The 23,645-nt window shown below is 34.7% G+C and overlaps 2 protein-coding genes across 2 annotated transcripts in view; one reads left to right on the top strand and one right to left on the bottom strand.

The window, feature by feature from the left end:
* LOC110026415 (squamosa promoter-binding-like protein 17) overlaps positions 1-7,206 on the top strand; it is a 19,685-nt gene extending 12,479 nt beyond the window's left edge. Inside the window, exons 2-3 of the mRNA XM_020727340.1 lie at positions 6,383-6,513; positions 6,596-7,206. Coding sequence (XP_020582999.1) covers positions 6,383-6,513; positions 6,596-7,188 — 724 coding nt within the window. The 3' untranslated portion in view covers positions 7,189-7,206. The remainder of the gene's footprint in view (positions 1-6,382; positions 6,514-6,595) is intronic.
* A 231-nt stretch (positions 7,207-7,437) lies between these two features.
* LOC110026422 (G patch domain-containing protein 11) overlaps positions 7,438-23,645 on the bottom strand; it is a 28,063-nt gene continuing 11,855 nt past the window's right edge. Inside the window, exons 3-4 of the mRNA XM_020727353.1 lie at positions 22,512-22,577; positions 7,438-7,977 (exon numbers count right to left, since the gene is read on the bottom strand). Coding sequence (XP_020583012.1) covers positions 7,918-7,977; positions 22,512-22,577 — 126 coding nt within the window. The 3' untranslated portion in view covers positions 7,438-7,917. The remainder of the gene's footprint in view (positions 7,978-22,511; positions 22,578-23,645) is intronic.

Here is a 23,645-nt window from a genome sequence, read left to right as displayed (position 1 = left end):
GTGTAGGGAGAGAGTTTCGTTTTCGATTTTCTTTATTTAAAGCTAAAACTCTAATCCTAGATTTCTCTTTTATATCATTTGAAGAGTGGTGAAGTGTAGTTTAATTATATTAAAGTTTATTTTACTTTAGCATAAAAGAATATTCATTATATTTGTTTAAGGATTTCACAAAAACATGTTACACATTTGTTTGTGAGAGTGTCTTGGTGTATGCTTTTCGCTGATGATATCCTTCTTGTGGATAAGAATAGAGAAAAAACAAAGGAAAAACTTGAATTATGGAGGTCTACTTTGAATTCTAAAACTGTATACATGGAATACAATTTTAGTAGTAGTAGCTCTAGTGACAGGACAGAGTTGCTAGTGACAGAGTTGTAACTATGAATGATTAAATTATAAAAAGGTGTGAACGCTTTAGATAATCTTGGGTCTATTGTTCAAAGTGTGGTAATATCGATGGGGATGTTATTAGTAGAATTCAAGTTGGTTGGTTCAAATGGAGGAATGCTTTATGCCTATTGTGTGATAGAGAAGTACCACTTAGACTGGAAGAAAAATTTTATAAGATAGTGTTGAAACCTGTAATGCTCTATGGCGCTAAATGTTGGTCTTTAAAAGAGAAGCACAAAACTAAATTTAGTGATGCCGAGATGAGAACGTTTTGGTGGATGAGTGGCTTTACACTTGGAGACAAAATGCGAAATTAATATATTCGTGATGGGTTGGTGTAGCTCTTGTGGCAGAAAAAATTAGAGTCGTCTTAGATGGTTGGTCACATTAAACGTCGACCAACTGATGATCCGGTTAGGAGAGTAGATGTTTTATTTCTGACTTATGTTAAGAAAGGCAGAGGTGAACCTAGAAAGACTAGGGCATATTGCATAAAAATGATCTTAATTTATTAAAATTAAATGAAAATTTGACACTCAATGGGACATAATGGAGAAAATGATTCATGTAGCCGGCCCCACTTCTTCTTCATCAGTGTTGAATTTATGATATGATTTGTTGGAATTCCAAAAGACTTGCTTGTGAGAGTATTAGCTCGGATGCAGCTTCAACTTTAATTGTGTCAAACAAGAATGGTTATTGATGCGACCAAGATAAACTTTGGCAGGACATGTTTTTGAGTTATCTTAGGTAGTAGACATGAGCATAGACTTTGTAGTGAGGCTCCCGAGCCACAACAATGCAATGATTTTATTATGTTGGTAGATCAATTCCAAAAACTTCTTGTGAAGAAGATGAATCCTACATGGGGAAAATGATGTGGGTGTGGGAATTTCCTTGTGATGCAAGAGCAAGCATTTTCCGCGACATGATCCCCCAGTTCTGTGGAACTCTTGGTATCACGGGCATAGAAGAATCGCCTGGATTACCTTGTTTCAACAAATTTTACTTCATTTTTTACTTGTTTCCTATTTTTCATTTTCTATTTCTTTTTTTCCTATTTTTTATTTCCATTTAGGTTATTTCCTATTAGAAGACCATTTAGGTGGGTATTTTGTTGTTGGAGTTTAGAAAGTTTTGGCTTTATGAATTTTGAGAGACTTTTATAGAGTGTTGTATCAATTTTTTTTTTGCAAGGGGTGTGTTTGTATTTTGCTCAAGAACAGGTGCAGATTTTCCTCACTGTTCGTATATCATCATTTCACAGTTCTCTATTTTTTTCTTTGTCAGGACAGTCTCCCAAGGATGCTTCTCCTTCCAAATGATGTCGACCTCACATATTATCTTTTCCTTGCTATTCTACAACCACATCCCCTCTAAATCCACTTCTCAAACATCTTCTAGGAGCTCAATAACAGTGTCGCTCTTGCTTTTAATATGAACCTTGGTGCATGTGAGGCCAGATTTTAGGGATTGATGCTTGGGATTTTGTCATGATGTTGTACAAATCCAAAATATTGTAAACTTTTGAAATCATTTGTTGAGTATAGAATATATGAATTGTTGATGCTGAATTGTCGAGCATATTGCTGAGTCATTGAGCTGGTGAATTCTCGATTCGGCTAGTAAACATGATTATGGTTTTACTTGTTTTATCAAAATTTGTTGATTTTTTTAATGGAACTCGTGTTTTTTAAGTTTTTGAGTGCTTTCATTTCGTGTACACTGTCTACCTGAGAGTTGTAACTCTCTTATAGTGGACAGTGGCATAATTTTAATGTTATTTGAAAGTTTAGATCTCCATTATTCAAAGCTTAATAGCCAATTCTTTTTTAATTTGTAAAATTGCATTTAAAATTTAAGTTTTTTTTTATATTTTAATCTATGTTGCTTGTATTTTTGAGTTTCTATTTTTGTGTTTTACTTAAAATTGATAAAAAAAATATTGGCATTAATATTTGAACCATTCTATAATTTTAATTTAGTGAATCACAGGTATGCCTTATGGGCTACTTTCCCAAGTGTAATGTCAAGCTCTTCAAATGATTTCCCGAGTGTATCAATAAAATTTCAGTACAGTTTTTTATATTTTTTAGTACATTTAATACATCATTGAGTTCTCACGAGTTCCCTAAATGTAACGTCGAGTGCTTAGGATAAGTTTGCAAGTGTAATTTCAAACATAAGTTTTGAAAATGCTTCTATCAAAAATAAAATTTAACTTCCAAGGATAAGCCAAGAAGTTTCTGAGAACTTGCTTTTCTTAAAAAAAAATAAATGAAATCTAAGGTTGGTAAATCACTCCACTCTTTCTAAGATTTTTATTTCAAGCATTCATAAGATGGTTCCTATCATCTCCTTGACGTGTTTGGGGTAGGTTCATCTCTCTTGTTGTGTTTTTTTAATCTTCATTTTAGGTTTGACGAGTAAAATCTCTAGTTTTCTAGCTTAGACGAGACTTTCCAAATGACTGTAAAAACGATGAAAATATTTTATGTTTTGATCATAAGCATTGTGAAAAGTATAATACTTTAATGTTATATCAAGTATGAGATTGTGTGAATAATTAAGATGGCCGGGAAGTAATCTTTCTCCTTACTTGCATTTACCAATTCAGCATAAAAAACTCAAAAGGAGTATAAATAATGAGTTTGTTTACTATTGGTGACTTATCTCTTAACAGAGACTAATAAAAGAGAGCTTGTTCATATCGGAATTGATATCTATAATCAAGTTACTTGAATGTATCAAGTTCTTAACATGATTTCTCCGAGTGTGCTACAAGATTGCAAAGATGATTGGAAATGTTAATACTTAAATGCATATCAAGTATGAGTTTGTGTGAATAGTGGAGATGGCCAACATAGGTATTCTTTCCTTTGATTGCATTTACCAATTTTGCATAAGAAACTCATAATGGGGTATATATCAAGTATCTATTTACTATTTGTGAGTTATCTTTTAACTGAGATGATAAAAGAGAGCTTGTTCATATTGGAATTGATATGTAATGTGATGTTCCTTGAATGTATCGAGTTCTTAGCCGTGAGTTCTATGAGTGTACTTTTGAGTTTCTTAGATGTGTTCCTTGAAAGTACAAGGCTTAAGGATTAATTCCAAAAATTCATCATTGAGTCCTCATGATGAGTTCCCTAAATATAATGTTGAGTGCTTGTAGTAAGTTCTTCAGTGTAAATTTCAAATATAAGTTTTGAATATGCTTCCGCCAAAATTAAATTTTAATTTATAAAGATAAACCAAGAAATTTTCATAACACTTGCTTTTCTTAAAAAATGTAAATGATTTATAAAGTTGATAAAGCACACCGCCTTTTCTAATAGTCTTATTACATGCATTTATAAAATGATTTCTACTTTTTCTATGACTTATGTGGGATGGATTCACATCTCTTATTGTGTTTTTAATTATTATGTAGGGTTGCTAAGTAAAATCTAAGTTTTCTAGCTTAGATGAGTTCTTCCACAAGATTATAATGATGATGACAATATTTTATGTCTTGATCATGATCTTTGTGAAGTATAATACTTCTATGTATATCAAGTATGAGGTGGTGTGAATAATGGAGATGGCTAATAGAAGTATTCCTTTTCTTTAATTGAATTTACCGATTATGCATAAGAAACTCATAAAGGAGTATATATCAGGTGCTCATTTACCATTGGCGACTTATCTCTAAACATAGACTGAGAAAAGAGAGCTTGTTCATATTGGAATTGATATGTAACATGAAGTTCCTTGAATTCATCGGTTCTTAGCATGAATTCCCCCAAATGTTTTTTGAGTTTCTAAGATAGTTTCTTGAACGTACAGGTCTTAAGGATGAGTCACGCAAAAACATGATTGAGTTCTTAGAACAAGCTCCCTAAATGTAAATTTCAAGTGTTTTGGATAAGTTCTTATATGTTAATTTCAAACTTAAAATTTGAATATAGCTCCATCAAAACTAGATTTTAATTTGTTACACGATTAACCAAAAAAATTTCTTAAAACTTGCTTTTCTTCAAATATGTAAATGAATTATAACATTGACAAAGTACAACACCATTTCTGAGATATTTATTGCAAGAATTCATAAATGCTTATGCGGAGTGGCATTCATCTCTCTCAGTGTTTTTATTTTTTTTTTTATTTTTTTTTAGGGTTTAGTAGTAAAATCTCTTCGAGTATTCTAGCATGCATGATTTCTTTTACAATATTGTAAAGAGGATGACAATCTTTTTATATTTGGATCATGATCTTTGTGAAAAGTATAATACTTTAATGTATATCAAGTATGAGGTTATGTAAATAGTGGAAATGGTGAAATGGCTGACGGAAATATTCTCTCTTTAATTGCATTTATCAATTCTGCATAAAAAACTCATGGAGTGTGCATGAAGTGTATGTTTACTTTTGCCAGACTTATCTCTAAACAAAAATTTAGAAAAGAGAGCTTGTTTATATTTGAATTCATCTTTATAATGGGCACTAGTTTCTGGCCAAGTTGAAGTCAGCACATTGCTTGATTGGGTGATTATGATGATGATGTCATCAAAGTGATTCGGCAACTTTTGAAAATCACAAAGTAAAAATTCTTAAGTTGTAATTTTTGCATTAATGTGATTATTTATGAGTTCTAATAATTAGGGTGATGTCCTCAACTGCCTCAAACATGGTGCATACTTGGAAGACTCTTCTCAAAGATCATGCAGTTTGGGTGACTAGAGACTTTTACATCCATCATTTTATATTTAAATCCAGTAATAAAATGTTGAAAATAATCATTAAGCTCTTGCCTAGTATTTAAGGTCTGTCAAGTTTTTCAGATGCCCTTTGTGTGCTAGAGAGTTGAAGTTTTGATGCTCCTAGGAGATAGCCTTGAAAATCACTAAATTAAATGACTTGAAGCATAGCTAACATTTATACAAAATCATATAACGGGAGGAGAAAATCCTTTAATGTGAATTGAGCAATGTGATCCATTCGATCCAACTTCCTTTTATAGGTTTCAATAATTGATATTTTAAAATTTTAATTGAGGCTGAGCTTTTGTAATTTGAGCAAAGAGCACGTTGGTTATTTTCATGGATAATTTTGGGTTGCTGAGGGTAAGTTCTGCTTCATTTTCTCATCAATGCGACGAACATCCCTCAGTGGAGATTGATAAAATAATATAAAATTAATGGTAATGTGCTGATGAAATTGTGTTCTCGGAAATGGTAAATATGAGATATATTGCCAAAAATATTGAGATCTTTTGGATTGTTTTTATCAAATTATCTTTTCCATTTGATTTAGGCATCTGATTGATCCATTGATCTTCCTCTTTCATCTGAGAGATCCATTGTTTGGCTTCTTGTTTTAGGCATTATTGATCTTCACCACAACTAATAGAATGTTAGATTCAGACATGTTTGTAGGTGGCATGAGAATTTTACTAACAAAATATACCGTTAAAAAAAAAAAAACTCTACCATTTAATTGTTGTTTAGACTTATCTTTGAACCTCTTATTTATATGTTTGAGCCATGTTACAGTGCTATATAAATGACAATATAGAAATGATATTACATAACAATGCTTAAAAAATACTTGTTGTAGAAGTAATCAAGCTTGATAGCTTGAGTTATTAAAAATTTATAGAGATCTCAATGACAAATTTTGACATGTTTTTAAAATGCTCGAAACAATTTGTAAAAAAAAATTTAGTTTTTAAAATAACTATGAAACTGCCTCCTAACCTTTCAGCAGTAGCAGCATTCATTATGCAAATCAGTATGTAGAAATTCCACTGAAGAGATCTCATCTTTTCTGTTGATGCTTTTCCCCCCCTTATGTGAACACAGTCTTGAGAGATCAGAAGGAACCACATGTGGGAATACAACACAATTCAATTTCTCCATTTCCCTCCATCCTAAAACCCAAGACAACCTTTTGTAATACCACTGATCACGACTATATAATTTATTCCTCAACAAAAGTACCTCCGCAGGTTCCAACTTCTACCCGAATTCGACCAGGGGAAGCGAAGTTGCCGCAGACGTCTAGCCGGACACAACGAACGTCGAAGAAAGCCACATCCCGGGCCTCTAACATCGCGATGCGGCAGGCTATCCTTCCATGGTGCAGTTTTCTCACATCTTAGTTTATTCCAATGGCTTCACTTTAATCCCTAAGCCTAAAACATTGCCCTACATGTTTGCAGAGGACGACAGCAGATATAGAATCTTCTTGAAGGACTTCAGTTATCCAAGTTCGCATGGTGCATCAAGAGATATATGGCCAATGATGCGAAACGACCAGGCACTCAATAATCAGTGGCACGGGAGCTACAATACTCGCATCGGGGCCGTCACAAACCATTATCCTACTTTCCTATCTGCTTTTGAGCAAGCATCAAGTGATTGCCTTACAGGTGTCTCAGACTCCAGCTGTGCTCTCTCTCTTCTGTCAAACCAGCCATGGGGCTCGAACATCATGGCCTCGGCTCCACCTAGAAACCACCCACCTAGAAACCATGAAGCTCCGCTGATATCGGCGGGCACTGGAATCAGAGGTGGCTCGATGGCTCAAATAAACATGGCAAGCAGCAACATGAGTTGCCCGTGGATGTTTAGAGATCATTCCTCCTGGAGTAGTTCGCTTGATATGGGGCTTCGACAGTTGTCAGATGCAGGCAATGGCCACTTCTCGAGTGAGCTTGAGTTGGCTCTGCAGGATAACAGGCAGTGTGATGATGAGATTGGCCACCGTGAGGTCTTTGATCATGATCATTCTGCTATGCATTGGTCTCTTTGAAGTAGTACTGTTTGCTTCTGCTTCTGCATTTTATGAACTATGAAACATGATATTTATCTTTGGGGGTATTCTGTGAACATTTGAATGGCATGACTTCTTTATGAGGACTACTATTTCACGAGTTTTTGAATGTCGTTTTTAATTCTCTATTTAATACTTGCAAGAAACAATTTCGGTCTATCGATTCGATGCAACAGAAAACATGGAAGTAAAAAAGGGCTGATTTGCAACTGGAGATCCAATAGTCGAGGCTTGAAAAACTATTTGAAATTTGAAATGACGCAGGTGCACTGATTGCACTGTGAAAATGAAAATTTTTTACAACTGTCATTACAAGGCAGTACTATATCTTATACATCAGCGCAAATAATGAATACAAATTTCGATGTTGCATGAATTATATGCTAATCAAAAATCATGTTCCTTTCTACAGAAACAAAATTGCAAGCTTAAATTGTGAATTGAAGACATAAAAACTCAACTTTCTAGCACTGCGGGCTTTCATGGAGGTCCATGGTTAAACTGTTGATTAGGAGCTTAGATGATTGAATGGCACTTTGATATTCTTTCTTCATGAATTCTGAGGAGCTGAAGTTGGCTAATTAAATATTTTCTTGACCCTCTGATCCAGCCTTGCATACAATTTCGATCATAAAATCAAAACCTGCCTTTGATTGCCACCCAGGGGGGTTGCTTGCTGGCAGATTCGAATGCTAAAAGCAACCTGATTCAGTGGTCCTCTTCATGGAGTCCAGGACAAGAAGACTGGAGTGCTGCTTCTGATTCATACTGGAAGTCGAGTAATGGAAATTAACCAACAGTTCAAGAATTTATTAACAATAATTTATATGATTACATAAATACTAGAAAATAAGAAAATGCCATTCATATTCAAAAAGCAAATAACGGAGGAGCAAGACAAATAAAAGAAACAGGGTAAATAGCATTTTGGAAGATTTCATAAGTACCACTCAATTTTTTTTGTATTTGCACATCGAACATCTACACTTTAATTTTTTACATACATACCACTATCTATGCATGAAAGTGTTTCACTTATAAAAATTAAAATGAAGATATTTTTTAATATGTCAAACAAATTTGGGTAGTTAAAATGTAAAAAAAGTAGAAGTTTATGGCTATTTGAGATCATTTTTTTGTTTTTGTTTTTTATTTTTATTTTGATTCTTTATTTAAAAAAAACATTTTGTACTGTTATGATTTATACAACAACAACAATAACAAAGTCTTAATCCAACTATGTGGGGTCGGCTACATGAATCCTTTTTCCCATTGCGTCATATTTAGTGTCATATTTTCATGTAATTCTAGTAAATTTAGATCATTTTTTATACAATAAGCCCAAGTCTTCCTAGGTCTACCTCTACCTTTCTTAACACAAGTCGAATCTAAAACATCTACTCTCCTAATCGGATCATCAGATGGTCGACGTTTAATGTGACCAAACCATCTAAGACGGCTTTCTCTAATTTTGTCTGTCACGGTACACCAACCCTATCACGGATATATTTATTTCGCATTTGTATCTAAGTGTAAAGCCACTTATCCACCTAATCATTCTCATCTCGACAACACTTAACTTGTTATTATGCTTCTCTTTTAAAGGCCAACATTCAGCGCCATAGAGCATTGCAGGTCTCACCATCGTCATATAAAATTTTCCTTTTAGTCTAAGTGGTACTTTTCTATCACACAAAAGGCCCGAAGCATTCATCCACTTCAACCAACCAACTTGAATTCTACTATTAACATCCCCATTTATATCACCATCGCTTTGAACAACAGACTCAAGATATCTAAAACGTTTAATAATTTGATCACCCAAAGTCACACTTCTGTCACTAGAGCTACTACTACTAAAATTACATTCCATGCATTCAATTTTAGTTCTACTTAAATAAAGGTCTTTAGACTCCGATGTAAACCTCCATAATTCAAGTTTTTGCTGGGTTTTTTCTCTCGTTTTATCCACGAGCATGATATCATCAGCAAAAAGCATATACCAAGGTACATCCTCTTGTAGATGTCCAATAAGACCATCCATAACTAAAGAAAAAAGATATGATCTTAAAGTCGATCCCTGATGTACTCCAACAGAAATAGGAAAATATTTGGTCAATCCTCCTTCAGTTTGAAGACAAGTAACAACTCTAATATACATATCTTTAATGACTTGAATATAAGTCATATCAACACTTTTCTTCTCAAGAACTCTCCAAAGGATATCTCTTGGAACCTTATCGTAAGCTTTTTCTAAATCAATAAAAAACAAATGAGATTCTCCTTATTATCTCTGAACTTATCCATCAAACCTCTCAATAAATGTATAGCTTCCATAGTAGACCTGCCCAGTATAAATCCAATTTGATTATGAGAAATCTTTGTAATGCGTCTTAACCTATGTTCAATTACCCTCCCATAATTTTAAAGTATGACACATCAACTTAATTCCTATATAATTTGCACACCCTTGTGCATCCCCTTTATTCTTAAAAATGAGGACCAAAATACTCTTCCTCCACTCCTCAGGCATCTTCTTAGTTTTTAAAATAATATTAAAGAGTTTAATAAGCCAAGAAACACCCAAATCTCCTAAATATTTCCACACTTCAATTGGGATATCATAAGATACTACAGACTTTACACCCTTGGTTTTTCTTTAAAGCCCACTCAACTTCTTTTTTACTAATGCGATGGTAAAAACGAAACATTTTATTATTATTCATGATATTAAGATCATTAAGGTCGATCGTATTTTCAGAAACTTCATTAAAAAAATTATCAAAATAACTCACTCACCTATGTTGAATATCTTTTTCTAAGAAAAGTACTTTTTTTTATTTTCATCTTTAATACATTTTACTTGAGTTAAATCTTTACTTTTCTTCTCTCTTTGTTTGACTAGTTTATACATATATTTTTCACCCTCCTTAGTATCTAATATATTATAAAGATTATTAAAAGTAAAATTTTTACCGTCACAGGTTGTTTTTTTAAACTCCCTGCGGGTCATTTGATATTTTTCCCAGTTCTCTAAGCTTTTACATTTAAATCAATTTTTATAACATAACTTCTTATATTTTATCTTTTTTTGCACATTATTATTCTACCACCAACTATTTTTATTTATAAATTTTTTTTTATTCTTCAAGCACTTCTTTTGCTACTTATTTAATAGTGTTTGTTACTTTATCTCACATAACATTTACTTCTTCATGAACATCCCAAATTTTAAAATATTAAATTTTACTCGTAAAAATAATTTTATTTGTCTTTTAGGTTTCCCCAATTAATTCTACGATAATAAATCCTAGTATTATTTATTTTACAACTCTTCATCTTAAAATCTAGAACTAATAAACAATGTTGGGTACTTAAATTCTCACTTGGAATGACCTTATAATCTTTACAATCTCGACGATCTCTTCTTCTCATGAGAAAATAATCAATTTGTGTTTTATTAGATCCACTCTTATAAGTAATAAGATGTTCATCTCTTTTTTTTTTATTAAAGTATTAATAATAACAAAATCATATGCAAAAGCAAAATCTAAAATAACTCTAAATTCTTCATTAGTTACTCCAAAACCGTAGCCACCATGAGTATATCTGAAGACTTCTACCACTTTACCGATATGTCCATTTAAATCCACTCCAATAAAAATTCTTTCTTCAAGAGATATCATTTGTATTAAGCCTTCTAAGTCATTCCAAAATTTATCTTTAGACCTTGTATCTAAACCTACTTGAGAAGCATAAGAAGCATAAGCACTTAGCACTTATAAAATTAAAAATTTTAGTATCAATGATAATCTAAAGGGCTATAATTTTATCACCAACTCTATTAAATTTTACAACATTATCTTTCAAACTCTTATCAATAATGACACCTACACCATTTCTAGTGCAAATCTTACCAGAATAACAAAGTTTAAAACCTAAAATATCAATCTCCTTAGTCTTTTCTCCAACCCATTTAGTTTCTTGAATACATGAGATATTATTTTTTCTATGAATCATAATATCAACTAATTCCATTAATCTACCATTGAGAGTACCTATACCTATATTCCAAGATCCTATCGATCCTATCCTAATATTAGTTTCATTAGTTTCATGGACTAACTTCTTTACCCGCATTCATTCGTAATGTAAGAACTCTTGCTTATTTGACACTATACTCGGGTGCCGATGTAACGGCCCTTGCACACTTTTCACTATATTCAAGTTATACAACGCGTCGTTCTAGGGGACGCCCTAGCACTTACACAATGATCAAAATGATTCATTTCATGATTTTTTTTCGACAAATTTTACGCTGGTTGTTGACTAGCTAACGCAACCCTCCACAATTATGATTTATATATTTTTAAAAATAAAAAATATAAAACATGTTTGGTTCATTTTTTTTTTAAGAGAACTATATTTCTTATAAAATAGTTGGGTCCATATGACATTCTAGTATTAAGCTTCGTCGCCCATTGCGTACACGTCTTCCTTGCTCCACCCAACACGAATCATTACATGTGCAGGTGGAGACAGCAGGCGGACAATGACAACAGGTGACGGGCGGAGGATGGAGGGTAGTGACGACGGCAGGTAACGAGCAAGTAGATGGCAACGATGGTGGTTGCGGCGACTGCAGGTAACAGGCGGGCGAGGGAGGTTGTGGAGACGAGCAACGAGCTGTTATTGGTCATGGGCGGCGGCCGCGGCCAACATGCAATGGCGACAGAGAGCAGTGGCGCAGTAACCGTGGCGTGGCGGGCAGTAGGCGGCGACGACTACCAGTGGGGACCACGGGCGGCGGTGGCAATGGTTGGAGGCGACTGACAATAGATAACAGGCAGAGGCGACTGTCGGCGGCGGCGGATACAACAGGTTACCCAGGAGGTAGCCTCAGCGGGTGGCCAAAGGCGGTGGCGAGCAGCGACCTCGGCAGGCGGTCGGTGACGTACATTTTCTCATGACTTATTTATAATGTGTTTAGAGACGTGTCTCTTTAAGGTGTTTTAAAAATAGTAAAAACATGTTTTTTTTTTTTTCTGTTTTGGATATTTTTAAAAAATTATGTTATTTCTATTAAAAAAAAAAAAAAAAAAGTTAAACAAACACTATTTTTCTATTTGTTTCCTATTTTTTATTTTCAATAACAACAAAAAATAAGAAATAAAAAATGATCCCAAACAGCCCCTCAGGTGTTGTTGGATATTTAAATACATAGGAATTGAGTGGGATGCACCTAAATGTCCCAAGCTTTTATTAATGTGGTTTCGATGCCCTGCATCCTTGTCCGCACTATTTATAAAGCATGAATAAAGCCTCAACATCAAGTGGCCCAATTTACAGCATAGCATATTGGAGTCCAATTTAACTTGCACACTGCCAAGAATTGAATCTTTTCAGGATATCAAGTCCATGCGCTAATAAATCAAACCATGAATTTAATTCCTTATTTAATATATTTTATTGAAAAAGAAATATTGATTTTTAAAGTTAATGGATTATTTTCAAGTTTTAAGATATTTTTTAAGCATATATTTGTGTATGCAAATACTTACGGCTATTTAAAAAGACAATTTATATCATTATCTTCACATAAAAATTATAACTTTCAAGATGAATAGATGAACTTAAAGTGAATATGCTAATTAAAGTAAAAGCTTTATTGGAAAATAAAAAATATATATTAATATGTCAATAAGAACGAGTGGAGAATATAAAAATTTCTGAGAGCATTGTGTGAAGTATTGAGATAAAATCGAAGAGCCAAAACAATGCCTGAAATATAAGCTGATTTTAGATCCAAGAAAACTGCTGATTTGGCAGCAAATATAGTACTCGAACCATGCCATTGTGACTATAGAATTGATGAGAGAAACCATACCTCATAACTTCTTTATTAAAGTCACATTTTGCTATAATAAATGTACTACCTGAATTGTGTCATATTGTATTAAATGTAGCTTATGTTGTATCCATCCATCCCGCTCTATCAAAGAAAGTTTGGAGGGCTTTCAAGTGTTAGTTTTTCACATAAAAGAGCCTTAGACAGTCGAGGCCTAAAGAGGAGAGCTGCGTATCACAAAGAAAAGCTTATGGAAACGTAGAGCTGAAGAGAGACATGAGATTCAAGATAAAGCTTCACCAAATAATGAAGCACTGGAGACCACCATATCTACTTCAAAATTAAACAAAATAAATAGTGGTTCATACAGATCAGAAGTGACTTTAATACTTCCAAGCGCAATTCAAACTTAATAAGCTTGACATATGAAATGAATGGCATACTTGCAACCTCTGTTTGAAACATAATTTGAAACTAAACAAAACCTTACAAACATCAAATCAATAACATGGAATCATCTGAAATGTCACTGAAAACTAAATAAAAGCTTGAAACCTTTGAGTCATTAGTATTGAAGCATTTGAAACGCCATATTAAGTTATTATTATTATTATTATTAGGATATATGAAAAGTAAGAATTTTTTTTCCATATCAAAGTTGAAATTTTTATTTGGGTAAAATAATAAGCTATTTTTATTGGCAGTATATTGATATGCTAAATTTGCTCTTCATATACTTTTCTAAGATATCAACCACTTAGTTCTTCTAAAGCAACAAAGATTACTTATATTTCACCTATTTCTATCGTCTCTATAATAAAAGTAGGAATCAATTTTAAAATGTTCCAATCGGCTGTGAAAATTTTATTATTATTCATAACCAAAGAACATCTGTCAGAATATATCATTGATTTTTCAAGTGGTAAAAGTAAATAATTATAGAATCTGATTGACCTTGACAATTCCAGCTGTTGTAAATACAAGAGCTTTATACTCAATTTTTTAACTGGCTAGGCCACTGTATTTTGTTTAATACTCTTCCAATACACTAAATTTTTTCCAAGAAAAATATAATACAGAATAACTTATCTTAGAGTCCTGATCTCCTTCCCAAACTACATATATGCAACCTCAATGAAAGATTAAGTTTATCTCATTCTTTTTAAATTCTATTCCATGATATATTATTATTTAAACCTAAATTTTTTCAGGCTTCAATCTAATCCCCTGTTGGTGCATGCGTACATTTGGTTCACCACAAATGGCACATCTAGTTTTTGCCTATTTTAATATTTTGGCTCATAAAGTAGCAAGTGATTTGAATATGCTTCAAATCTATGTGCAAAATAATATTACTGGTCATCGCCGAAGTACTGTTATCTGATATATCAATAATTTTTCAAGCGGTGAGGAAAATAAGTGCAGAATCTGCTAGACCCAGATGAATTTCATCAATTATAAAGGCATGCATACAATATATATATATATATATATATATATATATATATGTATATATATAATAGAACCCAAGATGACTTCTTAATGAAGCAAGGAGGGGTACAAATACCCATTACAAAAATCTACTAGCAAGGAAACAAAATAATGGGAAAAAGGAAAGTGAATGAAAATCGAATAAAGAGAAAAAAAAAGTAAATAAAAACAAATCAAAGCAATTAATACAAAAATCTGAATATTAATATTTTAATACTCTAATAATCCCTCAAGTTGAAGCAAAAATGTCAGTCATGTTCAACTTGGATTTAAAATCATCCAGCAGTGGTTGAGGAAGGTTCTTTGTGAGAATATCTGTCAGCTGGCCAACTAGATGACACAAACGGAACACAAATTTTCCCGGACTCGAGCTTTTCTTTAATGAAGTGACTGTCAATCTCACTGTGATTGGTACAATCATGCTGGACAGGGTTGTGAGCAATGCTAATGACACATTGTTATCACAGAATAACTGTAGAGGAGCGAAGACTGTCATACGTAGTTTGTGAAGCATGATGTGAAACTAGAGGGCTTCACAAATTCCTAGAGACATGAGCCGAAATTCGGCTTTCGTACTATTCCGAGCAACTACAGACTGCTTCTTGATTTTCCACGTGACCAGGTTTCCCCACACAAATGACCGGCACCCCGACAGGCCCGGTCCAATCTGCGTCTGTGTAAACTGCAATAAAACGAGAGGTGTGACGGGAAAAAAAAACATGAGCCCCGTGTGTCTTTTAAATAGTGGAGAATTCAGTGAACAGCTTGGAGGTGGTGCTCATAGAGATCATGCATGAATTGACTATCCCAATTGCATGAGGTATGTCGGCGCGTGTATAGACAATGTAGATGAGTTTCTCCACAAGGTGCTGGTAGTGAATCTTGTTTACAAAAACTTCATTGGGAACAACAAGTTTTTCATTTGGATCAATCGGAGCAGTCATTAGTTTGCACAGGAAAATATTGTTCTTTGTCAAAAGATTAATCACATATTTCCACTGAGATAGACAAATAACCTAAGATGACCGAGCAACTTCCATGTCTAAGAAGTGCCGATGAAATCCCAAGTCCTGCATTTTAAAGGAAGCAACAAAAATGTTGTTCAAAGACTGTTCAAAGACACTAATGCTGGTAAATTATAACATGTGAGAACAATATCGTCAACATAAACAATAAAGATAGCTACTTAGCAAGTGGAAGAATGTCGGAAGAAGAGTGTGGTCTGATTGAGACCGAGTGAATCCATGACCTACTACCACGTTTGTGAATTTCCCGAACCATACTCGTGGTGATTTCTTTTCGCAGTCTAAATACTTGCTCGTGGGAGGTAGTAGAGCCAAAGCCTGGATGAACAACCATGTAAACCTCCTAGGTAAGATCTCCATTCAGGAACGTATTATTACCATCAGCTAGAATAAGAGTCAATACAGATTCACTGCAAAGGATAAGATTTTAATGGAGTTGTTGAAATTCAGCCCTCAATTGCGTAGCCTCTCAAAGTCAAGAATAGTTGTATCTGAGAGTGTTGAGATTTGTATCTAGTTTAGGGTCCTATTGATAAACATGAAATATAGAAGAAGTCTATTGTTTTATTCGTAAGAAAGTTGTAAGACTCTATATAAGAGTAAATGATTAATGAAAAAAATAATTTTTTAGAGCAATAATTTCTTTTTGGTATTCGAGCTAAACCCTAGTCGTCGTTACAATACCACCGCTCCTCTTCCCGGCCACCTCTCTCTATCTCTCTCTCTCTCTCTCGTCAGTTGTAGGTCCCTTATTGGGGGGTGATACCCCACGAATTTCGAGGAAAGGCTTGATATGAAGAGGATCTTGATATTGATCTTGATGATGAGAAAGATCAAAATCGAGTCAAGAAGGGGAAGGAAGTCGCATGTGATATTTATGATCTAGACTTAGATCCTTGTGATTGAAGATATCAGGAGATGAAGATAGTGCGGGAGGTAAAGGATTGGAGCTTTTGAAGAAAATAGATCCTGGAGTTCTGAAGGTCTTGGTCGGACTCATACAGGAAGCTAGTGACTCAACGGGAATGACTACCTCAACACATGCCCCGACGCAAATGAAGCTAGATCTCGCTCATATGGATCTAAAGCTTGATGGACCATCCACATATCTAAGTTGGTCGCATCGAATTGAGGCAGCACTAGTAGGGAAAAGATTAGAGGATATTTGATGAGGGTCGAGCCAAAGAGTGACGGTGCTGAGTGGAGGATCACATACGTCTTGTTTTACACATGGCTCCTCAACTCGATAGTTCCATTGGCTGCTTCATAAGTAGATGACAATCGAAAGGAGAGAAACATTTGGGCGAAGCTGAAGTGGATTTATGTTGGGGCTGAGAACCACATAAGGGTGTTTCAGATTTAGCATGAGATGAAAGCAGTGGTACAAGTTGATAGATCGATTCAAGACTAGTCAATAAATCTGGAGCGATTGTGGGCAGATCTTAATCACTTCTCACCAATGTTCAGTTGTGGAGATTCGGGATGCAAGGAGGGGGAGATCTTTGCACATATGAGGACTATATAGTTTTTGGCTCACAAACTCGGTTTTTAATCAGAGGAGATCAGTCCTCATAACCCAGTAAAAGATCCTGTCACTGACGAGGCCATCGTTGCAATGATATAAGAGGAAAGTCACATGAGGCTACACTCTGAGCTGAGTGAACTTCCAGGTATGCAATCAATTTTAGTTGTCTCAAGCTCGGGTATGATATGTGTCCAAGGGGGCTCACAAGTGCTATAATTGCAGTGAAGTAGACCATCTGAGCAACGTCTGTCCTAAGCCATCGAAGGAGAGAAAGATAGGTAGACTTGGATAGTTTGGAGGTCATGGTCATGGCTGTGGTGGTCAAAGAGGTAGAAAAGGGGGCTACCAGGTAAATCCGATGGTAGTTGAGGACGAGAGATAAACAGGTGTGGTCTTTACTGATGAGGTCATGAGTTTCTAGAGATATTAAAGAGGAAGCAGAAAGCAGCAGGTAATACGATTAAAGATACATCCACTTCGTCGTCAACAAGGGATATCAATGCTACTTATGCTCACCCCAACAAAAATACTGGTGCTACATATACTCTTGCCTTATTTCTATCATAATATCACAAGAATGAATAGTAGATTCCGGTGCATCTCGACATGTGATAGGTATTGCTAGATAGTTATGTTCTAATACTCACTTAGCAATTCCAAAGAGCATCCAAACTATTGATGGTATACATAGCCTGTAGTTGACATAGCCTGTAGTTGATAAGGTACATAGCCTGTAGTTGATAAGGGCACAGTGAGGTGTACTGATTTTATGACTTTGTCCAATGTTTTACATGCACCTTCCTTTCCAGTAAACCTTTTTTTTATCCATTAGTATCATTATTCTCCAACTAAAATTTATTCCTTCATTTGATATTCCTAAGACGATCCTTCAAGAGAAAAAGACTAATTTGACACTTGGGACTGGAACGTTAAATAATGGAATTTGGTGCTTGGATAGAGAGAAGATGACTCACTTGCTACTCCATCATAAACACATAGGACACTCTTGTTTTAGTTTATTGAGTCTATTGTATATGTTCTTGTATGAAAGATAAATAAACAAAAACTTAGATGTGATGCTTGTAAGTTTGGCAAGCTTCCTAGGAGCTCTTATATTAGTTTTATGGATAGAAGTTTTTGTGTTTTTTATTTGATACATTTTGATATTTGGGAACCTTCTTCTACGACAAATGGTTATCAAAATTTTGTTACTTCTATTGATTATTTTCATTATGTTACTTGGTTATATCTGATGAAAACTAAGAGTGATGTGTTTGCTTACTTTAAAGATTTCCACAAGGCAATCGAAACTTAGTATGGTGTAGTAGTGTAGGTTTTGAGATATGAAAAATGGACAAAGTACTAACAAGGCATTTGGTAAATATTTATCAGAAATCACATTTTCACAAACACTAACACAAAATTGAGTAGCAATGATGAAGAATGGACACCTTCTAGAAGTAACCCGAAGCATGATTATCACGATAAATGTCCTAAAGCTCTTGTGGGGGAAAATAGTTTTGACAGCTACTCAATTGATCAATAAATGCCCTCGAGAGTGTTAGATTGAAAGTTTTAATGTTAGATGTTAAAACAAGATAATGGTGAGATTCACCCATTGAGTGCATTTGACTGTATATGTTTTATAAAGCACAACAGACAATCAGAAGGGAAGCTGAATCTCAAAGCTGTGAAGTGTACTTTTGTGAGTTATTTTACTACCCAAAAAGGGTATGTTTGTTGAAGCCCGATATAGAAGAGACTGTTTGTGATCAGGGATGTGTCATTTAGAGCGCTTGAAATGTACTACACCTTAGAAGTGACCTCATCATTTCGTGACTCGCAAGATATTGGAGCTATGAGACAAGAGGGGGAGAGTAGTGATAGTGAGAGTTAGTATATGTGGGAGCAAAACCTTGTCTTATGATGTGGGAAGAATTGACTGAAAGCCAGAAAATGAGGAGATTGAACTTGGAGGTGGTTGGATTCATGCTCAAAGGGAGCTGAGGGTGTATACAAGGAGGAAAAAGCAAAATGAGTGAACAGTGCCTGTAGCGCTATTGATGCCAACAAGTCCTTTATCTCGATCTACCATGACTCTTGATACATTTACATCGTCCGCCTCAGACCTAGATTACACAGATGCATGATTCCTCTTCCTTCTTCCAACTCCATGACTTTAAGGATCCTCGTAGCAATGCGAGGCATCCTCATCGTTTTGGTTTTTCACATGACATTGTTTAGTTTGTCTCATACTCGAACATATTACATGTACATTGAGCACCTATTGCATCTTTGGACATTATCTCTACACCCAAGTGTTAGGTAGCTAACGTGGAGTGGAAAACAGTTATACATGAAGAGCTTGAGGCTCTAAATAAAAACTAAACATGGGAGATAATGTCACAACCAGCGGGAAAAAGAGCAATTGGTGCAAGTGGATCTTCAAAATGAAACAAAATCCAGAAAAAAGTGGAGCGTTACAAGGCATGATTGGTACCGAATGGGTATAGTCAGTTGTATGACATTGATTATGACGAGACATTTGCACCGGTAGCAAATATGAACAATGAGGACTGGTTTCTTTGCCAGTGAATGGTGGGTGGATGTTACACCAACTCAATATGGTGAGTTACTGAAGAGCATGTATATGGAGATACCAACAGGATTCGACACAGGTCAAACAGTAGGCAAGGTGTGCAAGCTCAGAAAGTCGCTTTATGACTTGAAGCGATTTCCTTGAGCCTAGTTTAACAAGTTTAAAAAGATTATGGTGAGCTTGAAATATCAGCAGATAAATGCTAACCAGCGGTGTTATTTCCACAAAATGGAGATCACACCACCATGTTTGTTGTGTAGGTTGATGATATGATTGACACTGATGATGATGAGATAGAGATTGCCCGGCTAAAGATGATGATGAGATAGAGATTGCCCGGCTAAAGATAAGATTAGACAAAAAATTTGAGGTGAAGGAACTTGGACAACTCATATACTTCCTTGGGATTAAAGTGTCTTATGGACCAGAGGGAACGATCTTGTCTCAGAGGAAGTGTATACAGGATCTCCTCACGAAAACAAACATTTTGGGACGCAAGCCTGCAGTTTCTCCAATTAATCAAAAGGCCAAGCTGAGTGCAGAGACAGGAGAGCCAGTTGATCGTAAGAGGACCATAGATTGGTGAGCCGTCTACTCTATCTAAGTTGCACTCATCCCGACATCTCATTTGTAGAGTGTGGTGAGCCGCTACATGCATAATCCAAGGAAGGGTCATATGGACACAATATATCAGGTTCTGAGATACTTGAACAGTGCATCAAAGAATGAGTTGATCTTTAAGTATAATGGGCATGTAAGCACTGAGGACTATTATGATTCTAACTGGGCAAGTTTTGCTGATGACAAAAGATTCACATCAGGATACTGCATTTTCATAGCATACAACTTGGTCTCTTGGAAGAGCAAGAAACAGTCAGTAGTAGTGAGGTCAACAACAAAAGCAGAGTATAGAGTCACAGCCTTAAGAGTTGTTGAGATGAAGTGGCTAAGAGCCTTGTTAGTAGAGCTCAAGATACATCAAGGATCTCAAATGAAGTTGTGGCACAACAAGTCATCAATCAACATTGCCAACATTCAACAGGATAGAACCAAACATGTAGAGATTGATAGGTTCTTCATCAAGAAAAAGTTGAATAACAAACTAATGGCGCTAAGTCATATAACCACTGGGGAGATCAAGTGGTTGATTGCCTCACCAAAGAACTTAGCTTATTAGATTTGTCCAGGTTATAAGACAACATGAGCTTAGTAGATCTCTTTTGACCATCTCGAGGGAGGGTGTTGAGATTTGTATCTAGTTTAGGGTCCTATCGGTAAATAGAAAATATAGAAGTCTATGGTTTTATTTGTAAGAAATTTGTAAGGCTCTATATAAACTCAAATCATTAATGAATAGAACAACTTTTTAGAGCAATTATTTCTTTTGAGAGTTTCTCATTTCACTTTTGAATATTTAAGCGACAATTTCTTCAAGGAGGGCGGCTTTAATTCCTCCAATCAACAATTGGTACCGAGAAAACTACACATGATACTCATGATTCAAAATGATAGCCCCAGTACTTCTTTACCATTAGAACCCTTTTTAAAGGGCTCCCAAATGACTTTTTTTTTTGGCAGACGCCGGACAGGGGGGGATGTCGGTGATAGGTTCCATGGGTCAATGCCCATTAATAAAAATTTCACCAAGACTCGCCTATAAAGGGTAGTTACTTTGAGATCTGGGCACAAGTTGTCTTTAAACGCTGGAATAAATGATGCTAATTAAGAAAGAGGATGCCTATTGCAAACCTGAGGCCATGGTGTTTTCTATGCAACAAATAAGGCTAGCAATTTTCTTCAAAAATTGGAACTCGCTAGAATTTAAATCAGATTGAAATTGAAATCGGTTTACTTTGACTCAAAGATGATCAAATTTCTCTCTTTTTACTTATATATGCAGTTATATATTTACAACAAATATGCAATATATAAATATACTTATATTTCATGCACACACATATTATATATAAATTTTGAACAAAGTTTAAGTATAAACACCAACATAGATATAATCCATCACAAAATATAAAAAAATACTTCTGAATTTTACTAAACTTTGCATTACTCAACTAAAAGATCAGCTCGGAACCAATCATTATTCAATTTATTTCTAACCTGGCTAGCGTAGAAATTTTTTTATTTTTTTATTTTTATTTCAAGTTGAATTCAGCTCAAGTTAAACCATACTTGATTGTAACCCTAACAGCAATCAACGGAAATTGAAAGAATATATTCCTTGCTCTAGTTCTCTGAACATTTTCTCTGTTGCTATAGGGAGCAAATCCAAGTTGTCCATCCAAAAGAAGCCCCCGAATTTAAAATCCAGAAGAAAAGCTCATAGGAAAAGGAAAGGAAAGCTCCACAGTTTATCATAAGGCCTCCATTAGATACACTGGAATTCCAGTCAATGCTAGCTTCCTTTTCTAGCTCTGATACCATGTAAAAATGGCAGATTCAGGGAAGGAAAGAAAAGGAACCGAGGATAAGGAAGAACAGAACAATGGCAATGACATTTTAATATGTTTTGGATGCCATCCATCCACGCCCACACCATTTAAAGCTGTGAGTTGGAGATTGTTATTAAAGCTAACAGAAGGTATTATTTACAAGCATGAGTTTTAACATTCATTGCCCCAAATGCCAAACCTGAGTGGGCTTTGGTTATGTCACAGAAAAATGATCTACTTAATCATAATGTTAGCTGGCAGCAAGCTGCATGGTTCAGCATTTTCATGAACGAATATATGAAAACAATTTTCTAGTAGAGGAGCGAAAGTATTGACAAGTTCACATGATAGTTAAGACGACGCTAACCTGAAATCCACAGTATAGGCAATAGTACTGCTCTTCCCTTAGCTTTATCAGTATCTCACGCAGATCCTGTAGAGTTTCAATTTATTGATGAGGATATTTGCAACAACCTTCTAATGATTATTCTACTTGAAATACAATTTCAAAATGGACAAAAAAACTCTGAAGGTAGTTGAGTAAATTTAAATTTAACCTCCAAATGTTTGAAATTTGATTTTCCTGATTGGAAAATTTTTAACATTGATTTAATCAAAATACCAAGTTCTCCAATAATTTTATCAGTTACGTATTTTGGAAGCTTATGGTGGAAACATACTAAAAGCTATTAATCTTCTCAAGAAAATAATGGTGATCCAAACTATGAAATAGAACATCCCATATGCACATTTTTCATGCTCGTTTAAATTTGTAATGTAAGGAGAAAGAAAACCTGAATATGAAACGCATTTAAAAAATTAGAATCATCAATTCATGCTACATTAGTTCAACACTACAAACCTAGAGATCTGCTATTTTAAATTCATCAAAAAAAATTGAGCAAATAAATGATCTAAGCAAGTTCAGTTTAATTTTAATATTTGGTAGTTATTGAATATCAATTTGTCTACAATATGCCTACAATGATGCTCCTATATAAATAAGATGTGTTCTTTCTTTTATGACTCAACATGGTCCGGTAATCTCTCGTTTGGAATAGTATTTCTGATTTTAAGGACAAACATTACTGGCAATAGCCTTCTCTATTTTATAGTTAGTTTATTTGTATTAGATTTGTTCTTTTGGCAATGGCTGTTGTTGCAGTATTTCTTATAATCGAGGGTAGAACTAGAGGCAGGGGGTAGCTCTTGCGTCCCATTAGACTTTACAAAATCTTGATGTAGCTATATTTAATATAGACCTTTTCCATCTCTCACTTGAAAACCTAGTTCTCCCTCTATCTATAGCTTCAATTTCTATGGCTATTTTAGTAGTTATGTATGTCTGAAGCGCATGTGATGAGTAATTTTTGAAGTTGTGATGGTTCTAGTTGAATCTTATAATTGGCTGCAATATTATATGGAACCAAGGCACCTTATACTTCATCATCATTTTTTTTTAGATATTGGAAGAAATTGGGACATGCACCAGATTTCGGTC

The sequence above is a fragment of the Phalaenopsis equestris genome, unplaced genomic scaffold (assembly GCF_001263595.1).
Source record: "Phalaenopsis equestris unplaced genomic scaffold, ASM126359v1 Scaffold000002, whole genome shotgun sequence".
NCBI classification, from domain to species: domain Eukaryota; kingdom Viridiplantae; phylum Streptophyta; class Magnoliopsida; order Asparagales; family Orchidaceae; genus Phalaenopsis; species Phalaenopsis equestris.
This window is presented reverse-complemented; position numbering and strand designations above follow the sequence as displayed.